Source organism: Bactrocera dorsalis, chromosome 3 (genome assembly GCF_023373825.1).
Source record: "Bactrocera dorsalis isolate Fly_Bdor chromosome 3, ASM2337382v1, whole genome shotgun sequence".
In the NCBI taxonomy this organism is placed as follows: Eukaryota; Metazoa; Arthropoda; class Insecta; order Diptera; family Tephritidae; genus Bactrocera; species Bactrocera dorsalis.
The window spans coordinates 63,850,758-63,873,707 of record NC_064305.1 but is presented as its reverse complement, the minus strand read 5'-3'; the positions used below and the strand labels follow the sequence as shown (position 1 = coordinate 63,873,707).

Here is a 22,950-nt window from a genome sequence, read left to right as displayed (position 1 = left end):
CAACAATTTCTGTCAAATTAATTGGCAACCGTGTTAACAACAAATTTTTAATTGAAGCGCGTAGCAATGCGAACTCACTGCCCGCACACTCAAGCGAAAATTGTTAGTAGCGTTAGATAGAAAATATTAAAATAATTTAATTTGTTTTTTGTTTTCGCATTTGAAGAGCACTCACTGCCAATTTGGGCTGCCACTCATAGCGGTCGGCGTTTAAGGCAATATTACAACGTTGGCAGCAGTAGCGTTCCGCGAAGTGCTGGATAGTTGGGCAGTCAGTCATCGTGAACAATTAGACGCGCATGCGTGTGCGCAGCTAGTCGCAAAACGCAGTGTTCGCTTGATTATGTGCTGATTGCGCGCAACGAGCATGGATTAGTAGTGCGTGGAAGTTAGTAAGCGCCGGTTTGAAATAAATGGTTGATATAAATTTACAATGAAAATGTATACTATAATGTGGTGATAAAATATACGAAATAAATTGTGAGGAAATTAATTTACCAAAATTAAAAATTTTGTAATGTTGTGGCATAACAGCAAGAAGTCAATTTTAAGAGCTTCAATTTTTATAATAGGAAATAGATTTAGCTTAGCTTGGCTTACAACAACAATAATAAAATTTACAACAACAAGGAGTATATTTCGAGGACTTAGAAGAAATTCATTAAAAATCAACAAAAATGTATTAGACAAAAACAATAAAAAAACAATTAACTAAAATTCGAAAAAAAAAAAATTATTACAATTTACAACAACAACAACAACAACAATAAAAATTTACAACAACAACAATAAAAATTTACAACAACAATAAAAATTTACAACAACAACAATAAAAGACAATTAATTAAAATTCGAGAAAAAAACATATTTTATTACTATTTACAACATCAACAACAACAAATATATTTGAAAGATCTTAGAAAAACCATTAACCAAAAATCAACAAAAAATATTTTTATTAAACACCAATAGTAAAAAATTTCAACAACAACAAATATATTTTACAGATTAAAAAAAGCAATTAATTAAAAATCGACAAAAAACTATTTTTATTAAATAATAAATAAATTATTCCAAGACCACAGAGTTTCGAAAAAATAAAAAATATAATAATTATTATTCAGAATGTCAAGCCGATTTACATAATTAAGACAAGCAAGCTAAAGCACCTAACGTTTTAAGAAATGTTATAAAATTGGTGTTAAAAATAACTGAAATTTTATTAAATAACGTTTTGCTTGATCTGTTTTCTTAAAACAAAATAATTATTTAGCAAATCTGAATTAGACAGTTATAACATAAAGCCTTCTCATTACAAAAATATATATTTTTTAAGGAAAATGTTATTTTTCTTTGAGTAAAAAACAAATAATATAAAATGTATTTATTTCCTTTTATTTAATAAATTATTTGAAAAAAATTTTTTATATATTTGTTTATTGAAAAATAAAACAATATTATTATTTTCTAGTTCGAACTTACCTAAAAAAAACTTAAAATTTCCGAAAATATCAAATAATACTTATAAGCAATATATTATTTTTTTTTGTAATTTTTTGGAAAATTTTTTAAATACATTTTTTGTTGAAAAAATAAACCAATTTTATTATTTCTAGTCCGAATTTATCTAAAATAATTTAAAATCTCCAAAAATATCAAGACATATAACAATATTTATTATATTTTTAAATTATTTTTTTTTATTGAAAAATAAAATTAATATTATATAGTTTTAATAAAAGTAAAAATTATAAAATATTTTTTTCATTTAAGAAGAAAAATTTATATAAAGTCTTTTTTTAATTTCCAGTACAATGTTAAAAAAATATATATTATAATCAGTGTGGACTTTTTAAGAACACTATAAATTTCAAACTATATTCTCTTCGCTAAGAAAGGTACAACACGCTAATTTTTTATAGCTTTTTTGATTTTTTAGAATATATAGAGATTATTAATTTATTAAAAAAAACCCTAGGCTTCAAAGTTTAACAAATTATTAACTATTATAAAATATAATTTTAAGGAGACCGCAGTTAACACAAACGTACAAAAAACAAAAAACGAAAAAATAAAAAAAAATTTTTATTGAAAATTTCGTGAAACCACTGCCAGTTAGCATTTCTAGGCACGGAAATTTGTTGTCTAACCATAAACGTTTGACAACCGCGTATTTATTACATTTATAAGTAGTAATAAAGTTGTTGTAAACAAGGCGCTAGTACATGTAGTATAAATGCATGCGCATGCGCCACCCAAACTGACGCCAACTCCAGCAGCAGCGCCTAACTGCAACGGAATTTAACGTTATTTTCAACTAACTGTCGCTACGCTGCGCTCACGGTGCGGCTCTGCGACGCGTGTGCAACTATACCCGTTATAGCCCGTTATCGCGCTGATCGATTACTAAAATTTATTTATTCTTTACAACAAAAACAACAAAAAAATTGTGTGATTTTTTCCGAATCGCTCGTGTTAAAAATAATTCTGAAGTACAAATCGTGTAATTTATACGCACATGCGCAACTCGTTATGCGCAAGCGCAATGAACAATAACAACAACAATAAAAATTGTAATAAAAAAGCCAAAAATATCATAAATTACTCATGTCTATGAAGTGTAGACGTAACTGATGTGCTGAGTGAGCTGAGTGTTTGGTGTTGCTCATACGCCCCGCCGCACCCCAAGCACTCAACTGTAAGCTTGTAAGCTTCTATTCTGCCTGCGGCCAGCGTCCATTGGAATTTTAATTTAAATGCTCTTTTATTATTGACAATTTTTATTTTAAAGTTTGTTTGTGTTTTGTTTCTGTTTTTACTCGGCAAGGCATAGATGACGACAGTTCTGAATTTATTGAAAATTTCTTTGGAATTTTTTGTTTAGCTGAAAGTACGCTAATAAATTCAAGTGTTGAAGTGATGAGACAATGGCGACTATGGAGGCGAAATAAAACTATAAAACGCAAATATTATGAGCGATAAATTGCGTAATTCGCTTGGAGTGAAGTGTTTATTTTCGTCGAAAACCAAATTGTAATTTGATTGTGTTGAATTGATCGCAAGAAAAGTGGGAAATTTAATCAAAATTTAATTTTATAATACATAAAGCTGCATATCAAAAACAAACAGCAACAAAAATGGTGCATTCGGTTGATGTTGCAACGATAGCCGGAACAAGCGAACTGGTAAAGATTCCCTAAATGACATACATATATATTTCTTAAAATTTCTTTTAAGCAATATATAAATATAGTTTGTTGACAATTTTCATCAGGAAATACTTTTTTAGCTTGTATTGTCCTAGAAAACTAAACAATAAATATGAGGCAATTAACTAATAGGAATTCAACAATAGTACAAGAGAACCTATAGAGTAGAGTAATGAAGCTATAGCGTAGGGATATGAATCCGAATTTTCGACAAGATTCTGAGATGTTTAAAGGATAGCTACTATCCGTATAAATCTAACAAAAACGGTCGTTTCACAAAATATACATGATATTCGAATCACCAATTTTAAGCCAGTTCTGAGTTAGATATTGCTATAAGTCATCTGTAATCTTAATACATATTCAAAGTTGCCTGTAGCTTTTCAAAGGTGCCTAACTTTTAGGCAATATATATATAACTAAAAATATGTCCAAAGACTTGCAATCAATGGAGAAATGTTCATTCTTTCTAGCCACATTGTTTGACATAACATTATTCAAGTCCTCTTAGGATTACTTAATAAAGAAAGAAGATTTTTATCTTGACTTTGATCAGTCAGTTTTTATGTCAAATTCCGTGAAGATGTCTTATTAAATAAAGACATTTTCCATTTGCGAACTTCATCTTGATAGTTCAATTTGTGTGCCACATATATGCAATAGCGATCCCATACTGGCGATCCTGAGAAATGGGTAACTTTTGAGAATATAATCTAATCCCAGCGGAAGAAGGAATTAAGTTGTATAATACCATTGGCTCTTTTCCCAAGGGATAGCATTACCAATAGGGTAAACTTCACCAAGAAGTTCAAAGTTACCCTTAGCAGTAAGGTAGAATGGAAAGATTTCTCTCTCGACCTACTGGTTAGGGATAATATAATCAAGTCCTCCTATGCCTAAGGGAAGTTTTCAAATCATTTTTCAAGCAGAAGCCTTTGCCATCGGTCGGAGATAAACCTCCAACGCAACTATCGCAATGAACGTATAACCTAGCGGTAGTCAAGCGGCACTTAAAACAATCTCTGCCTACGAGATCATATCGCTACATGGTAAGACCTAAACCTTTCATCGCGGTGGCCAAGGCATGCGCCATGCCAAGTTTCTAATGAGCGATTACAACCTTAGCAGGTTTGAATATGTCATCAACCTCCCTAGGGACAAGCTCAGGCTACTAGCATTCTGCACAGGCCACTGTAAGGTCAAGGAGCACTTATTTAACATGGGTCTAGCTTCCTGCCGGTTCTGCGCCAGGGAGCCTGAAACTCCAGACCACCTGCTAATTGACGGCACAGCAGTCTGCAGATGCAGGTTAAAGGACCTTGGATTCATGTTTCGTCTCACTAGCACCTTGCAGTATATTGGAATTTATCAATACTCTGGGGCTAGGTTGGTCGTTGTAACTTAAGAGAAGGCTCGATAGACCTAAGTTCACGGTGCAATTCTCATTTATTTATCTTATCTTATAAGGACTTCCTTTAACTTATCAAAAGGAAATTAAAAAAAGGATTTACATAAAACAGTTAAAGGGATTCTATTCAACTAATACTTATTATAAAATCCATACTAAAAAAAGACTTCAAAAGCTTTCTGTTCTAAATCTGATAGTACTAAAACCTTATAGACGGGAATGGCAGAGGAGAATACTAACTTAATTTATATCGCTGAATCTAAGATGGACTGCAGTGTAGAACGGTATACTCCGAAGATCTTGTTATATCTCTATCATTCCGTCTACCAAGCAAAGAGAAGGTCTGTGGAGATCTGCTGAACAACTACGGGAAGATACAAAAAGCAACCATTTATACACAGCCAGGCGGTATTATTAATCTCTTCGGCGCGCCAAATATCAATACCAGCAATCTAAAGCTTGAAGATAGCGTTGTTTATTGCTAAAGACCAATGACTTCAAATAACCCCAAAGTCTGATGATGTTAAATCACAACTTCTAGGAGGCCATTCAATGTCACAATTTCTTGAAATAATGGAATCTCCAAATTTTTCTTGCAATAATTCGGTTGTTGCACGTGATGTGTGCTACGTAGCTCCGTCTTGTTGGAATCAGATGTTGTCAAGATCAACTTCTTCCAATTGCGGCCATAAAAAGTTGGTTATCATCGATCTATACAGCCATCCAGTAACAGTTACGGTGTCACCAGATTATTTTCGAAAGAAGTACGGACCGATGATGCCACCAGACCAAAAACCACACCAAACTGTCAATTTTTTCATGAATAATTTGCGTATTTTCTTCGCAACATAATTGATAGTTTTGGTTATCAACCGCACCACTCAGACGAGAGTGAGCCTCATCGGAGAAGATGATTTTCTGAAAAAATCTTTATCGTTTTAAAGTTGTTCTGAGGCAAAATCAGGCTACGTGACTTCAGTTCTTGAGTGAGAACAATTTTATATGAATGCAAGCCCAAATCCTTTCTCAAAATCCGGCAGATTATGATTTGAGATAGTCCCAATGATTGAGAATGTCTTGGAATCGAAAAATGGCGGCCTTTAGCAACACTTTCCAGAACGGCGACAATATTATCATTACTTCGAGTGGTTCCTAGAGTTTTGTGTACTTGAACATGGCTGAAAATTTTCAACAATTCAATGAATAGCGAACATAGGTAGACGATTATTACGACCATAAAATGGCAAAATCGCGCATAAAATTGCAATTGGATAAACGATTATTTTAATAATAAAAATAAATAATTTGTAAATGTTGTTCTTGAGTACATCTTTCGATGATGAAATTGCTAAACTTTACTACATACGATGAAAAAAAAAACACATTTTAAGATATATTAGAAATAGCCGGAACGACACATATGTAGATATCATATCATTTATATTGGAAAACCTTACACAGGCAGACAAGATAGTACTAGGATAAGGATTTTCATTGAGAACCCATGTGGTGATTTGAAATGTGATATCAATATATAGTATAAAGGTTGAAATTACGATAATGTATCCATATAGTGTTAATTGATCACGAAAGAACTGAAGAAAAAAATATATTCCCACAAGTAGCCATTCTCTTCTCAAACCTAGTGGTTTTAAAGTCTTTTACTCAATCCCATACTACATAACATTCTACCCTCAAGGTCACAAAGTTACGTCTGCATTATTATTTCATGAAAATTCTTGATATTTTGTAAACAATGATGTAGTAAACACATACATATGTAATGATAATGTAGCGAAGTGACAGCCCACACAGCAGATAGAATTCTTGCTAGACACGTTAATGGATTAAATACTGTCACAGGCAGTATCACATTGTCCTCAACAACTCACAACCATATTTTTTAAAGAATGCATAGAAATGAAGCGGTCGAATAGAATTGTAATTGTTCACAGTTTGACACCACCAAGGCAGCGGAAGAGAATATAGAAGGGCAAGAGCTAAAAAGATTATTCTACAACTTTTCGATTTGAGAATTTTTTAAGAAACCCCGGGATATATGTATCTAGTTTATACATATGCATTCATATCTAGTATACTTATATACTATATAGACTTTTGCATTATAATAACGAATTTTTTTTCTCTCTCTCGTTCTATTTATTTCACTTTTGTTACTATTTCTCCGGCACCGCAGGACCAAACAAAACGCACAAAGCCTTCCACATTGCGACGCACATTAAATGCACTGCGTCAGCGTTTAACACGTCGCAGTCGCACCAAGCCGCCCGATTGGTTTCTCGAGAAATTCTCCAATACAAATAATGTAGATAAAATTGGCAAGACTACAACCGTTACAACAACAGCTGCAGTTGCGGCTAGCGAAGAAGGAGCGAGTGGACCAGCACCGGCGAATACGGCGCCGGCTGATGAGGGTCTTTCCAGTGAAATACGTGGCTCAAGTCGACTGTGTAATCGGCTATCGGTGAACCCGACACTGCAGTCACATTACAGGGTGAGTAGAAGTATTAACGTTAGTCGATTTTCTCACCAAAATCAGCTGTATTGCTGACGTCACTATGGGCATTACATTGCCAACACTAACTTTTTTCAAATTATTTAATTCTTTGATATATAACTCCTACTTTCTGCTTTTTTCCTTCCAGTGGCTTGGTATTGTATCGTTGGCTGTTCTCTATAACATAATCTTTGTGGTGGGTCGTTCGGTCTTCTGGGAGATAAATCATCGCGCTCCAACAGTATGGTACTTCCTGGACTATTTATGCGATTGCATATATCTAGTCGATACACTAGTGCATATGCATGAGGGTAAGTCCCCAAAGTCTTATTTAACTGCCTTAGCTCCTTCTAAAGATAAAATTTATATTCTTTTTGCTTTCTAACAGGTTACTTAGATCAGGGTCTACTTGTGCGCGATGCTTATAAATTACGACGTCATTACTTTCACACCAAAGGTTGGTCCATCGATGTGCTGTCAATGCTGCCAACCGATCTCGCCTATATATGGTGGTCGCCGAGCTCTTGTAGTGCCGGTGGCTTACCTTGTCCAGTGATAGTGCGCCTAAATCGTTTGTTACGTGCTCCTCGCCTCTGGGAGTGGTTCGACCGTACCGAAACGGCTACAGGCTATCCGAATGCTTTTCGCATTTGTAAAGTGGTGCTCGCCATTTTGGTGCTGATACATTGGAATGCCTGTATGTATTTTGCAATTAGTTATTATCTCGGCTTCGGTTCAGACAACTGGGTATATAATTTGAATGGCCCACGGAATAGCACTCTGCAGAGACAATATATTTATAGTTTTTATTGGTCTACATTGACATTGACGACGATCGGTGAGACACCAACGCCAGAAAATGATGCGGAATACCTGTTTGTGGTGGCAGACTTTCTGGCAGGCGTGCTGATCTTCGCTACAATTGTGGGTGAGTATTTTTCAAACGACGCATTCAACTATTATTAGCAACTACTACCCAGACCAAGATCAAAATCAATACCAAGACCAAGAACAAAAAAAGATTAAGATGAATGTCAAATACCAGGATCAAAGGCCAAGAGACAAACTAAGACTCAGACCGATACAAAGACCAGAAACAACACAAAGACCAAGAGCAAAACTAAGGCCCAAACCAATACCAAAATCAATACCAAGACCAAGAGTAAGACAAGATCCAGACCAAGACCAAAACCAAAACTAAGACCAAGACCAAGCGACAAGAACTAGTCAAAGGCCCAGATCGAGACCAAGAACAAGACGAACACCAAGACCAAAACCAAAACCAAGACTAAGACCAAAACTAAGACCAAGCCCAGACCCTTGGATAATAAATGAAAAAGCAAAACCAAGACCAAGACCAAGACCAATACCCAGACCAAATCCAAGACCAAGCTCAAGAGCAAAAGTAAAACCAAGGCCAAAGCACGGCTACAATCAAATTGATTGCCCTTTAATATCTGCTCTTAAATCCTACATTGCAACGGTAATTATCTCCGTTGGTCTCTTCACAAATGATCTCACCATTAAAGCCTGCTTAGCTATTTATTTACTTTAAAATGAACTCTGCAGGTTTCAATCCTCTCGTTGCCTCACCCACAAGCAATTTAAAGTACACTTTACATGAACTATGAGCTATCAATGTCCTTCACCTTCGACTTCATTAATGATTTCCCGGTACTAACACAATATTATTTATGTATATAAGAATATAATATGTATTTCCTGCGTAGCCATTGAATCCTTCCTTCCGTTAGTTATTGTTGCTGATGATTTAATTGGTCATATTATGTCATCGAATAAAATGAATTGTTCGACCCTCAGACGCCTTCTGACGTTTGACATTGTCCACAGGATACATCAAGTTGCGTATTCCTTGTTGTTGTTTATCTCTTTTTCCCCCTTTTTTCTACCTTTTCTCACTTAGCGCGTCCTAGATACATATTCGTCATTGATATACAAGTTGTTGGCGGCGAATAACAGATGGTTGGCCATCAGCATCAAACATTGTGCCACGTCGCCGCTTCTTACCTCATTCATCGCGCTGTCATACCTACGAGAAATTTGCGTGCCTTATTGTTTGCTGTTTTCCTTGTTTGTCAAGTTATGCCTTTGTGTGCATTGTTGTTGGCGTCATTCTAATGGTTGGCGTACGTGCTCACGGCAACGCTGTAATGCAAATTGCACGACTAGACTCTTTAATATACACTGCAAGTAATGGAATGTTCTAAAAATAACTTAAAGAGCGTTTGACAAATCGAAAAGTGTTTAGACATTGCACTTTAAAAAGTTGAACGGAGAAATAAGCAACTATCTAGAGGGATTGCGTGATAGAGCTTTCTAGTTCACCAAATGTTATTGGACAACAGTTTTGTTAGAATTTGAAATATGTGTGCTTACCCCTTAAGGGTCGATATTTCAACATTCGATTACCGAACAGCAAAAAAAATAATGGTCCAGCACTGGAGGATAATTCTTAATATCTAAACTAAATGAAATCATCACTTCTAATCAAGTTTAATGCCTGTAACAGTCTACTTTGACAGGAGAATTCTTGGAGCTTTTTTACAGTCTAGAACTAATGCTTAAATTTATCTTAGAATCTTTTATTGAAAGCTCCATGAGAGACACTTTATAAAAAGTTAGTCTTACTCTTCCAAAAAAGAACTGTCAATATAGAGCAGCCCAAAAGTATAGAGTAAGTCAAACATAATTATATTACCCAGTATGTTCGGCATCCTTCTAAATTTATTACTATTTCCTTGTCGACAAGTTCCGAGCCCATCCTCTTCCATTTAAAAGCTCGCTAGAGCCTGACTCTTTAAGAACATCACAGATCAGTTCTCCCGTCTCTGTAGAAAACTGCACACTAGAAAATCAAACCGAAAAACCTTTAGTTCCAGCCCCACTATAAAAGAAAACCCTATCGCAGGCTCATTGACAAATAGCGGTTCTACATTTTTACGGTTTGAAATACCGCAGAAAAAGCGAAACTTTTCTTTCAGCCCCTTCAGATTTTGTTCGAGGTCAAAATATTTCGAAACTCATTCATTTTCAGCATGTTAAAAAAATACGGTCGGAGGTATTTTTAATATGATATGGTTCTCAATTATAGAGACAAGAATGTACTTATTGGCGGAAGAATTTCCGAAATCTCAAAATAGCTCCAACTTGTCTCGACCTCACCTAACACACTTTAATCCAAATAAAACCTAAAGGACAACTTATTTTAAGGACCCGATGTAGTTGCCGTTTCATAAACACTAATGGGAGTACTTCCACCAGTTTTAGCTTAGTCTTAAAAAATATTAAAGATCTAATTTCTGCAATTTCCATACACCCCTAGGTAACATTGGTTCGATGATTTCCAATATGAATGTGGCACGTGTCGAGTTTCAAAATCGCATGGACGGTGTCAAACAGTACATGGCCTTCCGGAAGGTTGGCCATGAGTTGGAGGCGCGTGTGATACGTTGGTTTGCCTACACTTGGTCACAGAGTGGAGCGCTCGACGAAGAACGCGTGCTGGCGGCACTACCGGACAAACTGAAAGCGGAGATTGCCATACAAGTGCATATGGACACACTAAAACAGGTGCGCATTTTCCACGACTGCGAACCGGGACTACTAGAGGCGCTTGTGCTGAAACTAAAACTGCAAGTCTTCAGTCCCGGCGACTATATTTGTCGTAAGGGCGATGTCGGCAAAGAAATGTATATAGTGAAACGAGGCAAATTGTCGGTGGTTGCAGATGACGGCGTCACAGTGTTTGCAACACTTGGCGCCGGCTCAGTTTTCGGCGAGGTGTCAGTGTTGGAAATAGCAGGCAACCGCACCGGTAATCGACGTACAGCCAATGTACGTTCACTAGGCTACTCGGATCTCTTTTGCTTAGCGAAACGTGATTTATGGGAAACGCTGTCCGATTATCCGGAAGCGCGTGCCACACTCACGGAACGCGGCTGTCAGCTGTTGCGTAAAGATGGTCTACTGGACGAGAGTGTTTTTGCGGGTGTGTATTAAGAAAACTGAACTATTCAAGTGTATAATGAGTGGAAATGAGACGAAGTTTGTACAAATCTGTATGGAAAACTTTTTTAATTTACAGACTCACAACGCGCGCACGACAGCATCGAGAGCGGCATCGAAAAGTTAGAGATGTCCGTGGAGAATTTAAATGTGCGGTTGGCACGCTTACTTGCCGAGTACACAGCCAGTCAGGCGAAACTGAAGCAACGGCTGGCGAAACTGGAATCAAAGTGAGTATGAGTAGAAGGTGGAAGAGCGTTTTTTGCTGTAGAAAGTCTGAAAGTGGGTGAGAAGTGTTGAGAAGATGAACAGCTGGATGAATGGCTTGTGTTTCGTGAAAATTACACGCATAAGTCATTGAACTTTGACTAACTTACCGGCATTTGTCTTCCTAGCGCACGCAAGCATTTCTTTAGACATTTAAAGGGGTGGTTCGTAAAGGTGCTGCTTTTCTTAATTGAAAAAATTTCGGTTTCTCGGGAACGAAAGCACTCCTTTCATTTATGAAATCTTAACCTCATTCATATCGCTTTTTATATTCTCTTAGCGCTTTCCCTTAAACTCGTCTACCGAAGATTGTCTTCCGATACCTTAAAAATATCTGGGGACTATCTCGCGTAAGGCTCGATATGCTTAATAATATCTTCACTATAGTGTCGGTTTGACTGTCATTATTGAGTAGTTCGCGTAGACTTTGTCTTCAAGAGACTCAATCTGTAAGTCTAATTAGTCAATCGCAACTCCAAAGTGACAATTGATAAGACTCTAACGGAACCCTTTCCCATGACAGTCTAGACTACATAACCGGCTCATATTCAGACTAATATACGTGCAGAATCTGCTAAATCGACTGCAACCCAAAAATAGTTCGAGAAAATTTTGAGCCGGTAGAAGCGATTACCGAACTGTATTCGAAAAGACTCGATTGTCATTTGGGTGCAATAACAGTTGAACTGTTGGAACCACAAAAAATCATTCGTCATGCCTGTGGGGAGCTCAAATTTACCAAAAAATGACGTTGCCTGAGCAGCTTCACAGAAAAAGGCTTTGACATTAAAAACCCATTTTATCTTTTTAATTTTCAAAATTCTTTAGCGCTTCTCCAATTCAGACTCATTTTACTCCGTGTGGATCCCATATCAACCTTTCAGCAAAGTTTTCTAAAATTAAAGAGCTCTCACTGAATGCAACACCCTATAAAACTATGTTTTAAAATTGACGAACATTTCTAATTTTTCTGTGTTTCTTCTCTCTCCCACACACGACAACACACACGTAGCTATCAATTAACCCACAACTCCAATGCCGCCATCAGCGTCGTCGAACCGCAAGCACGTCCACGCAGCGGGCGTCTCTACTCGCTGCAACTGAAGAAGCGTACGCGGCAAAAACGTCTAACGGCATCCACGAAATCCAACGAGAGCAGCAAACAGAACACGCTGTAAGCGTGCGACGTTGTTGCATAGTGAGGCTGGCAATGCCAAAACCAATGCCCGCCAAGGCCAACAACAATGGGCTGCAAATAAGCCAAATAAATGGAATTTCATTGCAAGCTGGAAGAAAAATTGCGGGGGTTCAATAACTGAGTGCAGAGGCAACGCTGGCAAAAGCCACGCGAAGCGTAAGTGGCACAAATTTATACATGGATGTATGCATGTGTGTGTGTAGGTGCCACCTACTGTTTGTCCTTCGAATGTGGCTTTGATGCGCTTTGTTGTTTGTTTGCCGAAGTTGCCGACTTTTCAGCTTTTATTTTCACGAAGTGAAGCTAAATGCAGTTGTCCGTTGGTCCATTATTACGCAAGGCAACGCCAACAACCCAACAGCCACCTTCCCACTCTTCAGTCAACTTGTACGTGCCGATGCTCTGAGATGCGATACTAAATGGTGATAAATGAATTGAAATTCACAAAACTTAAGTAAATTGTAAGTTTAAGCTAAAATTACAAGGAAATCTATATATAGATTTATGTATATATATATACTTATAAAAATTCCAAATACATACATATAAATTCAATTTGCATTTACATATGCAAATAGAAGCAGAAAGAAACTTAGTAATATTTATATTTAAGTAAACGTAAATAAGATTTATCGGAATAGAAAAACTGATTTATACACAGAAACAAATTCACCTACATATATGTGTGTGTATTTATGTAACTATTATATTAAAGTATAGTATGTCTTAATTTTAAAGCACACCACAATTTTATAGGTTAGGTATTGATAAACGAGTTAAAAAAATTTTGTGGAATTTTGTATAAACATTTTATTAAATTTTAGTTAATTTGAATAAAATAATTTACGGTGTTATAATTACAATTCAATAATGACAATATTTTCAAACTGATTCCCACAAAACTTCCACGAACAAACCAACCCACTGGTATCCCATTAGCTTTTAAATGGATTTTCATATTCAAAAAAGTTTTATTTGACAGGACCGAAAGACATATCTTCTTCTTTACTAGAGTAGACATCGCTTACGTGGTTTTAGCCGAGTTAATAATAGCGCGGCAGTCGTTTCTTTTTTCGTTATTGGCGCCAATTCGAGATACCAAGTGCAGCCCGGTCCTTTTCCAGCTGGTCGGCGTGGATATCTTCCCCTTCCTCTTATTCTCCCGCCGGGTAGTGCATCGAGTACTTTCAGAGCTAGAGTGTATTCGTGCATTCGAATGACATGACCTAGCCAGGTAGCCTCTGTCTACGTCAATGTCGTCGTATGTAGTATCTTATACAGGTCATCGTTCCATCGAATGTTATATTCGCCGTGGTAAATCTTTCGCAGAACTTTTCTCCTGAAAACTCTCAACGTCGACTTATCAGTTGTTGTCACCATCCATGCCTCTGCGCCATATTGCAGGTCGGGAATAATGAGTGACCTCTAAAGTTTTGTTTTTATTCGTCGAAAGAGGACTTTACCAATTGCCTACTTAGTCCGAAGTAGCATCTGTTGGCAAGAGTTATTCTGCGTTGCATTTCGATACTGACAATGTTGTTGATGTTGATGCTGGTTCCAAGATAGACCAAATTATCTACAACTTCAAAGTTATGACTGTCAACAGTGACGTGAGTGCCAAGTCGCGAGTGCGACGACTGTTTGTTTGATGACAGGAGATATTTCGTCTTGCCCTCGTTCACTGCCAAACCCATTTGCGTTGCTTCCTTGTTCAGTCTGGAGAAAGCAGAACTAACGGCGCGGGTGTTGAGGCCGATGACATCAATATCATCGGCATACGCCAGCAGCTGTACACTCTTATAAAAGATTGTACCTGCTCAATTCAGTTCTGCAGCTCTAATAATTTTCTCCAGCAGCAGATTGAAGAAATCGCACGATAGGGAATCGCCTTGTCTGAAACCTCGTTTGATATCGAACGGCTCGGACAGGTCCTTCTCGATTCTGACGGAGCTTTTAGTGTTGTTCAACGTCAGTTTACACAGCCGTATTAGTTTTGCTGGGATACCAAATTCAGACATCGCGGCATAAAGGCAGCTCCTTTTCGTGCTGTCGAAAGCAGCTTTGAAATCGACGAAAACGTGGTGTGTGTCAATTCTCCACGGGTCTTTTCCAAGATTTTCCGAATGGTCAATTGTTGACGGTGGGCTTTATTCTTTCACACAATACGCTCGATAGAGCCTTATACGCGATGTTGAGAAGTCTTATCCCACGATAGTTGGCGCAGATTGTTGGGTCTCCTGTTTTATGGAATGGGCATAGCACACTTAAATTCCAATCGTTGGGCATGCTTGCGTCCGACCATATTTTACAAAGAAGCTTGTGCATTCTTCTTATCAATTCTTCGACACTGTGTTTGAATAGCTCGGCCGTCAATCCATCGGTCCCACCGTTTTGTTGTTCTTCAGACGGATGATTGCTACTTGAACTTCTTTATGGTCGGCAATGAAACGTCTGCTTCATCGCCATCGATTTTGGAATCGGAATTGCCATCTCCTGGTGTTATGCCTTCACTGCCACTGGAAAAGTGTTTCCTCTGTAATGTTAGTATGCTCTGAGCATCACTCACTAGATCGCCTTTGGGGAGATGACTATTCGCGCAAAGTTTCATTCTGATATGTTAATCGATTTCACCCATTTTCACACTGTAACAAAAAACTGTCAGGCGAATGTCATTTACCACATTCAAACTCCGAACATTACGAACTCCGCCCTAGTTTTTACCAAGGAACATATGTACCGAGATATCTTAATTTTCACTAAGTTACAGCTTGCATTGATCATTACATAATAATTTTGTATAACCTCTTCTTCTTGCTTAGCTTTGGGTGATACGTAAAATGGTTAGATGAACAAAACTATTGGATGAGTTTAATTATAATTTTATATGAGCTTGTCAATAAAAGCAAATCGTGGTACTAAAATATATCATAAAAGAAAACACTATAATTTTTTACTAAATTTAAGCAAAATAAAACTAAATGTGCCTCAATGGAATACAAATTGTATTCAAATAAAACACAAAAATATATATTTCGAACACGAACATATTCGAAGATAATAAAACATTTTATTGAACATACTACTAAATTTAGATATATGTATACTAAAATAAATCACATAATTAAGACCAAATTATTTTAGCTTTCTTCTAAAGTCATAGTAATACCAACTAATATAATAATTACAAGTAAATATGTAAATACCCCTTTTTTAACAGCAGTGGCGGATCCATCGGGGAGGTTTAAAGAGACCCATAAACGGAGAACTTTATTCAAATTCAAAAGAATGGGCATAGTAAATAAATAAATATGGCCAGAAAGAAATTCTAGATCCGCCATTGTTTATCGGTAATTGTTTTTGGATGAAGTATATGTATGTATATGTAATTAAAAGCTATTAGGAATGCCTCTTAAATTAACATATATTATATGAATATAATAAATATAGTATGCCTCTATATACATTTTTCGTTTTATGACAGTATTGAGTTATCACACATATGGACTATAAAAAATGAAAACCATTTTATTAATCTAAAATCACTAACAGAATTAAAACAAAAATCTTCGAATTTCTTTTCATATTTCTGAAAAATTGGAGAAAATTGGTGTATCTATAAAATAAAAGTGCATATCGATTAAAATTTTAACACTAACCTATAATAACTACGATGACTTTTGCCTATTTCTAGAATATAGAAATTTTATATTTAGTATTAAAAATAAGTAAAGCTTTAAGAATATTAATTTTGGAAAAAACACACACAATTTGCTATAAAATTCTATAGCTAGATTCTCGGAGTATATATGTTTTGTACAGATGTCTTTAATTGACGGATGCTCATACCAATTTTTTAACTATGAACAATATTCGAAAAGCTTACCGTCATTTTGACACTTGCGAAAATTAAGTTGGCAAGCTATGTGATAGAAAAAATTAGTGAAAGTATGAACTTGGATAACAAACAAGGGAGCCTGTAATTTATTTTAACTACCACTGCACACGAAATACAACAATACGATGCTTTAAAGACGAAATCTACAAACCATTTGAGCGGATTACTACTATCAAAAAGCTTCTCAAAAAGCTCATAAGACTCAATAGTCTTAAGGAGATGATTTAAGACTTTTACTAGTTTCCAAACATAACTTTTTCGTATTGTAGATTGCTAGAGAACGAAGCTCTTATAGTCGAACACACGGTGTAGAAAAGTAATTTCTAGCCAAAGCTTTATTTGTTAAATAAGCTGTAATCGGATATGCTGTGAAAATAATGGACGATCCATTTCGAGTTGCCCTACATTTTAAAAAAAGAACATATAAACTTCAAACTTAATGGGAAATGTTTATTATCATTCGAAAGAACATTCTTTGGTATTTATTTACTGAAAATTATCTCTTTGAAATGTCTGCGGCTACGTCTATGGTAATCCATCCATTGAGTCTAATTTTCGATGACTCGTTCGAGAATTTCGACTGGTAACTCGCGACTGACATAGATGATGTTTTGCTCCAAGGCCTGAATAGAAGCGGGATTGTCCGTCTAAACTTTAGGCTTTACATATCCTCACAGTATAAAGGCTAATGGTGTGATATCACACGATCTTTGTGGCCAATTGAAAAACGTGAAATTATCTGCGGACCGAAGTGTTCTCTCAATAATGCCATTGATTGTTGCGATGTGTGAGAAGTGGCGCCGTCTTGTTTAAAACAATTCTCGCCGAAATCACGAGTTTAAATTTCAGGCATCAAATAGTTGGTTATCATGGCGCGATTGGCTGTTATATTCTCATCGGCAGCATTTTTGTAGAAATATGGACCGATGATTCCTACAGATCACACCAAACTGTTGTTTATTCTGAATGAAATGGCAGCTCTTGAATCTTTTCAAGTTTATCTTCGTCCAAAATACGAAAATTTTCTTGTTCACACACCCATTGAACTAGAAATGGGTCTCATCGCTGAATAAAATTTGGCTCGGTTCTTCTTAGAACTTTTCAAGAGCCCATAGGGCGAAACGATCTGGTTTAAAGAGTGGCTAACATTTTATTTAGGGAAGTAACTTAATTTGAAAAAAAAAAGATTTTTTGAACCAAATATGTTAAGAATTAAACATATAATTCTAATAAGGAATTTTTTACTTCAAATATGTAAATTTAATAGGTAAAAGCAGGCCAATAAAATAATATAAATAATATTACTTATCCGTCAAATATAAACCGATCGATTGTATGCACAAATGGTAGTAAAATAACTAAATTAAAAACGTGAAATATATATCCTACCACTAAGTGACTCAAAAATCTAGTTACAAGAAAACATTTTTATACAACGCATAGCTGACAAAAGAAAAATAAATATTTTAGTTATCACGAGCAGAAGCTCTTCTAAGTCAAAAATTTAAATATAAAGTAGAACTTATGTAGATGTGAATTTCTGTGCCACCACAGTGAAAAACACAAGTATAAGTAATGTATAAGTCAGTTTTGGGGTAAGCGAGTGTCAAAAGAACGCTCAACTCTTATTAAATTTCGCTAAATGTATTTGACAACACTGGCAACACCTCAACTGTCAAACTTATGCTATTATACTTTTCTTTTTGGTTGTTTGAGAGATATTAGCAATGATTCTTTTGAGTTTGCTTAGATTTTAAATGCTCTCGCTTGGTAGGTTAGATGGCTGATCAAGAGATCGCACGTGGACTACTAAATATACATATATAGATATCTGTGAGGTCACAGAAAGAAGAACTCCTGTGTTCAAACTATAAATTACCAAAAGCATTAGTAGCCGATAGAAATTTGCATAGGCATTTAATTTCCGTTCACGACAGTTCGGTGGGATGTTTAAAAGTATGAAGCTCACTGCCCTCCAACGGCTTCTTCCCACCCAGAACACCCTCGCAGGTATATGGGCAGAGAAAAGGCTCCATGATCAGGAATCCAGTATGGAGTGAAAGTTAGTAAGGACTTCCGAGTGTTCAAACCCGTGCCCTTTGAGAGGATTTCTCTGAGTCTGATCGCAGCCATACACCATCCGGCAATGTCCACGGGCGATATGTGAAGGATGGCGTTAAGTGCCATGGTTTGAATTGACATCAACACATGCTTATAAGCTCCGCCCGTTGAACGCCCTCGAGTTTCTTTGTAAGTATTCTTTTCTAGAACCCTCCTTCACATAAATACTCCATAAAATATAATTGGCTTGACTATGGTGTCATAGAGCCAGAGGAAAACTTTCGGTGAGAGATCTCACCTTTTGCCAATGCCTCCTCTACAGCTTTACAAGGCAATCGATGCCTGTTTTGCTCTCTCTTCGACCTTCAAAAACCTCTCTGAGCTTCCAAAATTGGTCGGCGTTTCGTTACATTAGTGAATTAAATAATTTAGCGAGTGTTCTTTTGCCACTCATTTACAAAACCAATTAAAGTACTTATATAACTTTATGTAAATATAGTAAAAATGTAAAAAAGAGTAAAGCGTTAACATCTAACTTCAACTGTAGTTTCATATACAAACAAAGTAAGTGAAATACATACGAACACTTCACTATTATGGTGACAAAATTTTAACAAAATATGTAAGTAGAAATGTAAGTAATATATTTTTTAATAAGAAACATTTACTGATTTCCTGTAAAACTTAACATTTCCAAAGAATTATCTAATAAAGCGAAAATATAAATGTTTGAGGCAAAAGTAAGCCGCTGTAGGTTATACATATGGTGAGAAAATGTCAAAATTTAATTGGATAAAAAATATTTTTGTAATAAGCTAATTTTGAAAATTTAGTTGTAACTACTTAAGTCCTAAGACACTTCAAAAACGGGATGAAATGAAGAAACTTTGAGACGAAAATATATTGTTAACAGAGAGATGTTGGTGATAATTGTTTACTACACTATGAACGAATAAAATGTATACAAATGAAGGAATGAATAAATATAAAAATAAAAAATTAAAAAAGTGTTGTAGACTATTATTACTTTTGGTAGTTTATTTGGCAGCTATGTTCGGTATCAATAATTTCGATAATTTCAAGGCGTGTGCAAAATTGTAGATTCATATCGCAAAAATGAAAGGTAAGTTCGCGTATATTGTATGTAGACACATTACGCTGGTCATTTACAAGGTGCGTTCCAAAGTAAACAGGACTCTAGCGCCCCCTGGTGGAGCCATCTATATGTCGACTGATGCGTTAGAATCTGTTATCTCTATCGATTGCCCAGTGAGAATTTAAGGACATTTCATCAATTGGAAGAGAAGTTATTGCATTTTAAGTGGCAGTATTTTTGTGTTATCGGTGCGAAAATGAGCTTTGAACAAAGAACCAACATAAAATATTGTTTTAAAATTGGTAGAACCGGCTTTTGGGCCGGGCAAAAAGTTGTTTTGAAGCATAAGGAGACTATTTTGAATAAAATAAATTGATTTTGCTGAAAAACCATTTTGTTTTGTTTCTGTCCTGTTTACTTTAAAAGGATCTTGTATTTTTATTGGGTCTACAACTTTGCTTCCGCCGTTTTTTGTAAATTTAAGGCTTTGTTGTATAAAAACGGTCCAATGCTTAATTAACACACGAAATGCCTCAGTAAAGCGTGGACGGGTCCTTAGCCACATTTTTCTTGGAATTAAAAAAGGAAAGTAAAATTTCCCGCTAATGTCGAGAATTCGACTCAAAAAGTGACATTTTCAATTGTGAATAAGTTTGGGATGCAAACAGATCTCCAAGATCGATGTAAAACGATTTGATCGATTTAATCGACCAGTGTTTGACCCTAGAGACATCTATTGGAAAACGGCGGAAGCAAATTTGTAGACCTAATATATTTTGTAGTGTTTATAACATTTTCTTTTTGGTCTTGCAAACATCCAACAATAGCAAGGGTGATCCATTTCGATGTGCCCTACCTTTAAAGAAAAAACAAAGAAACTTCACATTTATTGGAAAATGCTTATTATCATTCGAAAGAACATCTGCGGCATCCTTACAGATGGTCCGCCCGTTGAGTCCAATTTTCGAGGACTCGTTCGAGCTTTTCGACTGGTAACTGGCGAATAACACTCATGATGTTTTGCTCGAAGGTATCGAAGAATGAATCAAAGCGGTATTGTCCACATAGACTTTTCATACACATGATCTTGGTGGCCAATCGACCGGCCTAAAGCTTGAAATCATCTACGCACCGAAGTGTTCTCTCAATAAATCCATTGATTGGGCCAATGTATGGGAAGTGGCGCCGTCTTGTTCAAAACAAATGTCGCGGAGATCACCAATTTTAATTTCAGGCATCACATAGTCGGTTATCAGGGCGCGATAACGGTCGCCATTGACGGTTACATTCCCACCGACGTCATTATATTCACCAATGATTCCACCAGCCTACAAACCGCACCAAAGGAGTTTTTTTCTGGATGTAATGATAGCTCTTGAATCTCTTCAGGATGCTCTTCGTCTGGAAATAGGCCTCATGGCTGAACAAAATTTAGATCGGAAACGAATAGACCGAAGCGTTGTCGCTTGGGAAGGTGGAGCGGCTGGAGGCTTGACAGGACTCATTCGTGATCTGTCAAAAAAGGGCTATTGGAAAAAGTACCTCTATTTGGATCACCCGTTATATACTGTTTACGGTAGACATTTGATAATTTACTTAACGTTCTCTATGATCGCTTTTAAGACTCATATAACCCACCCAATAGTAACAATTTCCGGATGAGAGAGAGATTGTTAGATAGTAAGTTTATGAAAAACTTAAAAAATTCGGATTCTCCTACACCTAGACGCTAAAGAGAACAGTTCAGCATTCAACGAATGGGTTTTTGCACAAAATTTAAAGTAAAAAGTCTTCTTGTTTTTTTCCCGCAGTACTATTAAAGCCACTATATGCTTTATTTACAAACTAAAATCCTCCATTCACTTGAAATAAACATTTTTTTTTATCATAATGTTGAACACTTTTACAACGTAACTCTATATTTAAGTGGTTCTGATGTATGTACTATACGTATACTCATATAATGACATCAACAACAAGTGGATATCACTTTTTCTTCAAATTCTGCCAACTCTCCCTCCAAGAATTGTACAAATATCTTCGGTTTCAATATCAATGGCATTTTCTGCTTCCTACGTATCCACACACCTATGTATGTATCTATCTATTTATGTATACACACATAGTTTTACATATAATATATACATACAAGTTTATGCGCACAACTACACCCCAACTCACTACTCTGGTCCTTTCCATTCAAGTTGATTAAAAGTGGTGTCACAAATTGTTGCCCATTTGTCACACATGCACAAGTCCATTCAGTCTCAATTGAACTTGTGTAGACAGAGGACATAATTCGCCTTTTCAATTGATTTGGAATGTATGTATATGAGTGTATTAATGTGTATATAAACACGAACGTACGTATACACGGTATAATATTCAATGGTTTGTGAAGGACTTAATCAAATATTTTCTTCTTCTTTATTGGCGTAGACACCGCTTACGCGGTTATAGCCCAGTTTACAACAGCGCGCCAGTCGTTCATCCTTTTAGCTGTTTGGCGTCAATTTGGGATTTCAAATGTAAGCAGGTTCTTCTCCACCTGGTTTTTCCAACGGAGTGGAGGCCTTCCTCTTCCTCTGCTACCATCGGTTACTGCGACGAATACTCTCTGAGCTGGAGTGTTTTCATCCAATCATCCAGCATAGCGGCTGTCTCTTAATTCCCCTGAACTATGCCAATGTCGTCGTATATCTCATATAGCTTATCGTTCCATCAACTGCGGTAATCGCCGTTGCCAATGCGCAAAAGACCTTTCTCTCGAAAACTCGTAACGTCGACTCATCAGATGTTGTCATCGTCCATGCCTCTGCATCATATAGTAGAACGGGATGTTGAGTGACTTGTAGGGTTTGTTCTTTGTTCGTCAAAAGACGACTTTACTTCTTAATTGCCTACTTAGTCCAAAGTACTACTGGGCTTGCAAGAGTTATTCTTCGTTGGATTTCGAAGCCGACGTTGTTGTTGGTGTTAATACTGGTTCCAAGATAGACAAAATTGTCTACGACTTCCAAGTTATGTCTGCCAATAGTGACTTTGTACTGGTATTGCTCAATACCAGATTCAGACACAGCGCCATAAAGGCACACCTTTAAGACGCTCAAGACTACCTTCACGGTTTTTCCCGCAGTATACAATTTTCTACACCAATTTTCAAGACATAGCTTTATAATGCAAAGGAACCTCTCTACTAACAACATATATATATATATACGAGTATATATATATATATACATATATATACAGCAGAGTTATATATATTCGCT

At 36.3% G+C, this 22,950-nt stretch overlaps 1 protein-coding gene across 7 annotated transcripts in view; it reads left to right on the top strand.

The window, feature by feature from the left end:
• LOC105228518 (cyclic nucleotide-gated cation channel subunit A) overlaps nt 1-19,560 on the top strand; it is a 50,790-nt gene extending 31,230 nt beyond the window's left edge. The window contains exons 1-8 of one of the 7 annotated variants that reach the window (XM_049450941.1): nt 20-388; nt 2,885-3,185; nt 6,815-7,132; nt 7,284-7,446; nt 7,524-8,063; nt 10,479-11,144; nt 11,241-11,391; nt 12,441-19,560. In XM_049450941.1, coding sequence (XP_049306898.1) covers nt 3,138-3,185; nt 6,815-7,132; nt 7,284-7,446; nt 7,524-8,063; nt 10,479-11,144; nt 11,241-11,391; nt 12,441-12,606 — 2,052 coding nt within the window. In that variant the 5' untranslated portion in view covers nt 20-388; nt 2,885-3,137 and the 3' untranslated portion in view covers nt 12,607-19,560. Of the gene's footprint in view, nt 1-19; nt 481-2,827; nt 3,186-6,814; nt 7,133-7,283; nt 7,447-7,523; nt 8,064-10,478; nt 11,145-11,240; nt 11,392-12,440 lie in introns of those variants that run through there. The other 6 variants (XM_029552358.2, XM_019991470.3, XM_049450939.1 and 3 more) reach the window with 6 other exon arrangements.
• Nucleotides 19,561-22,950: the final 3,390 nt, after the last annotated feature.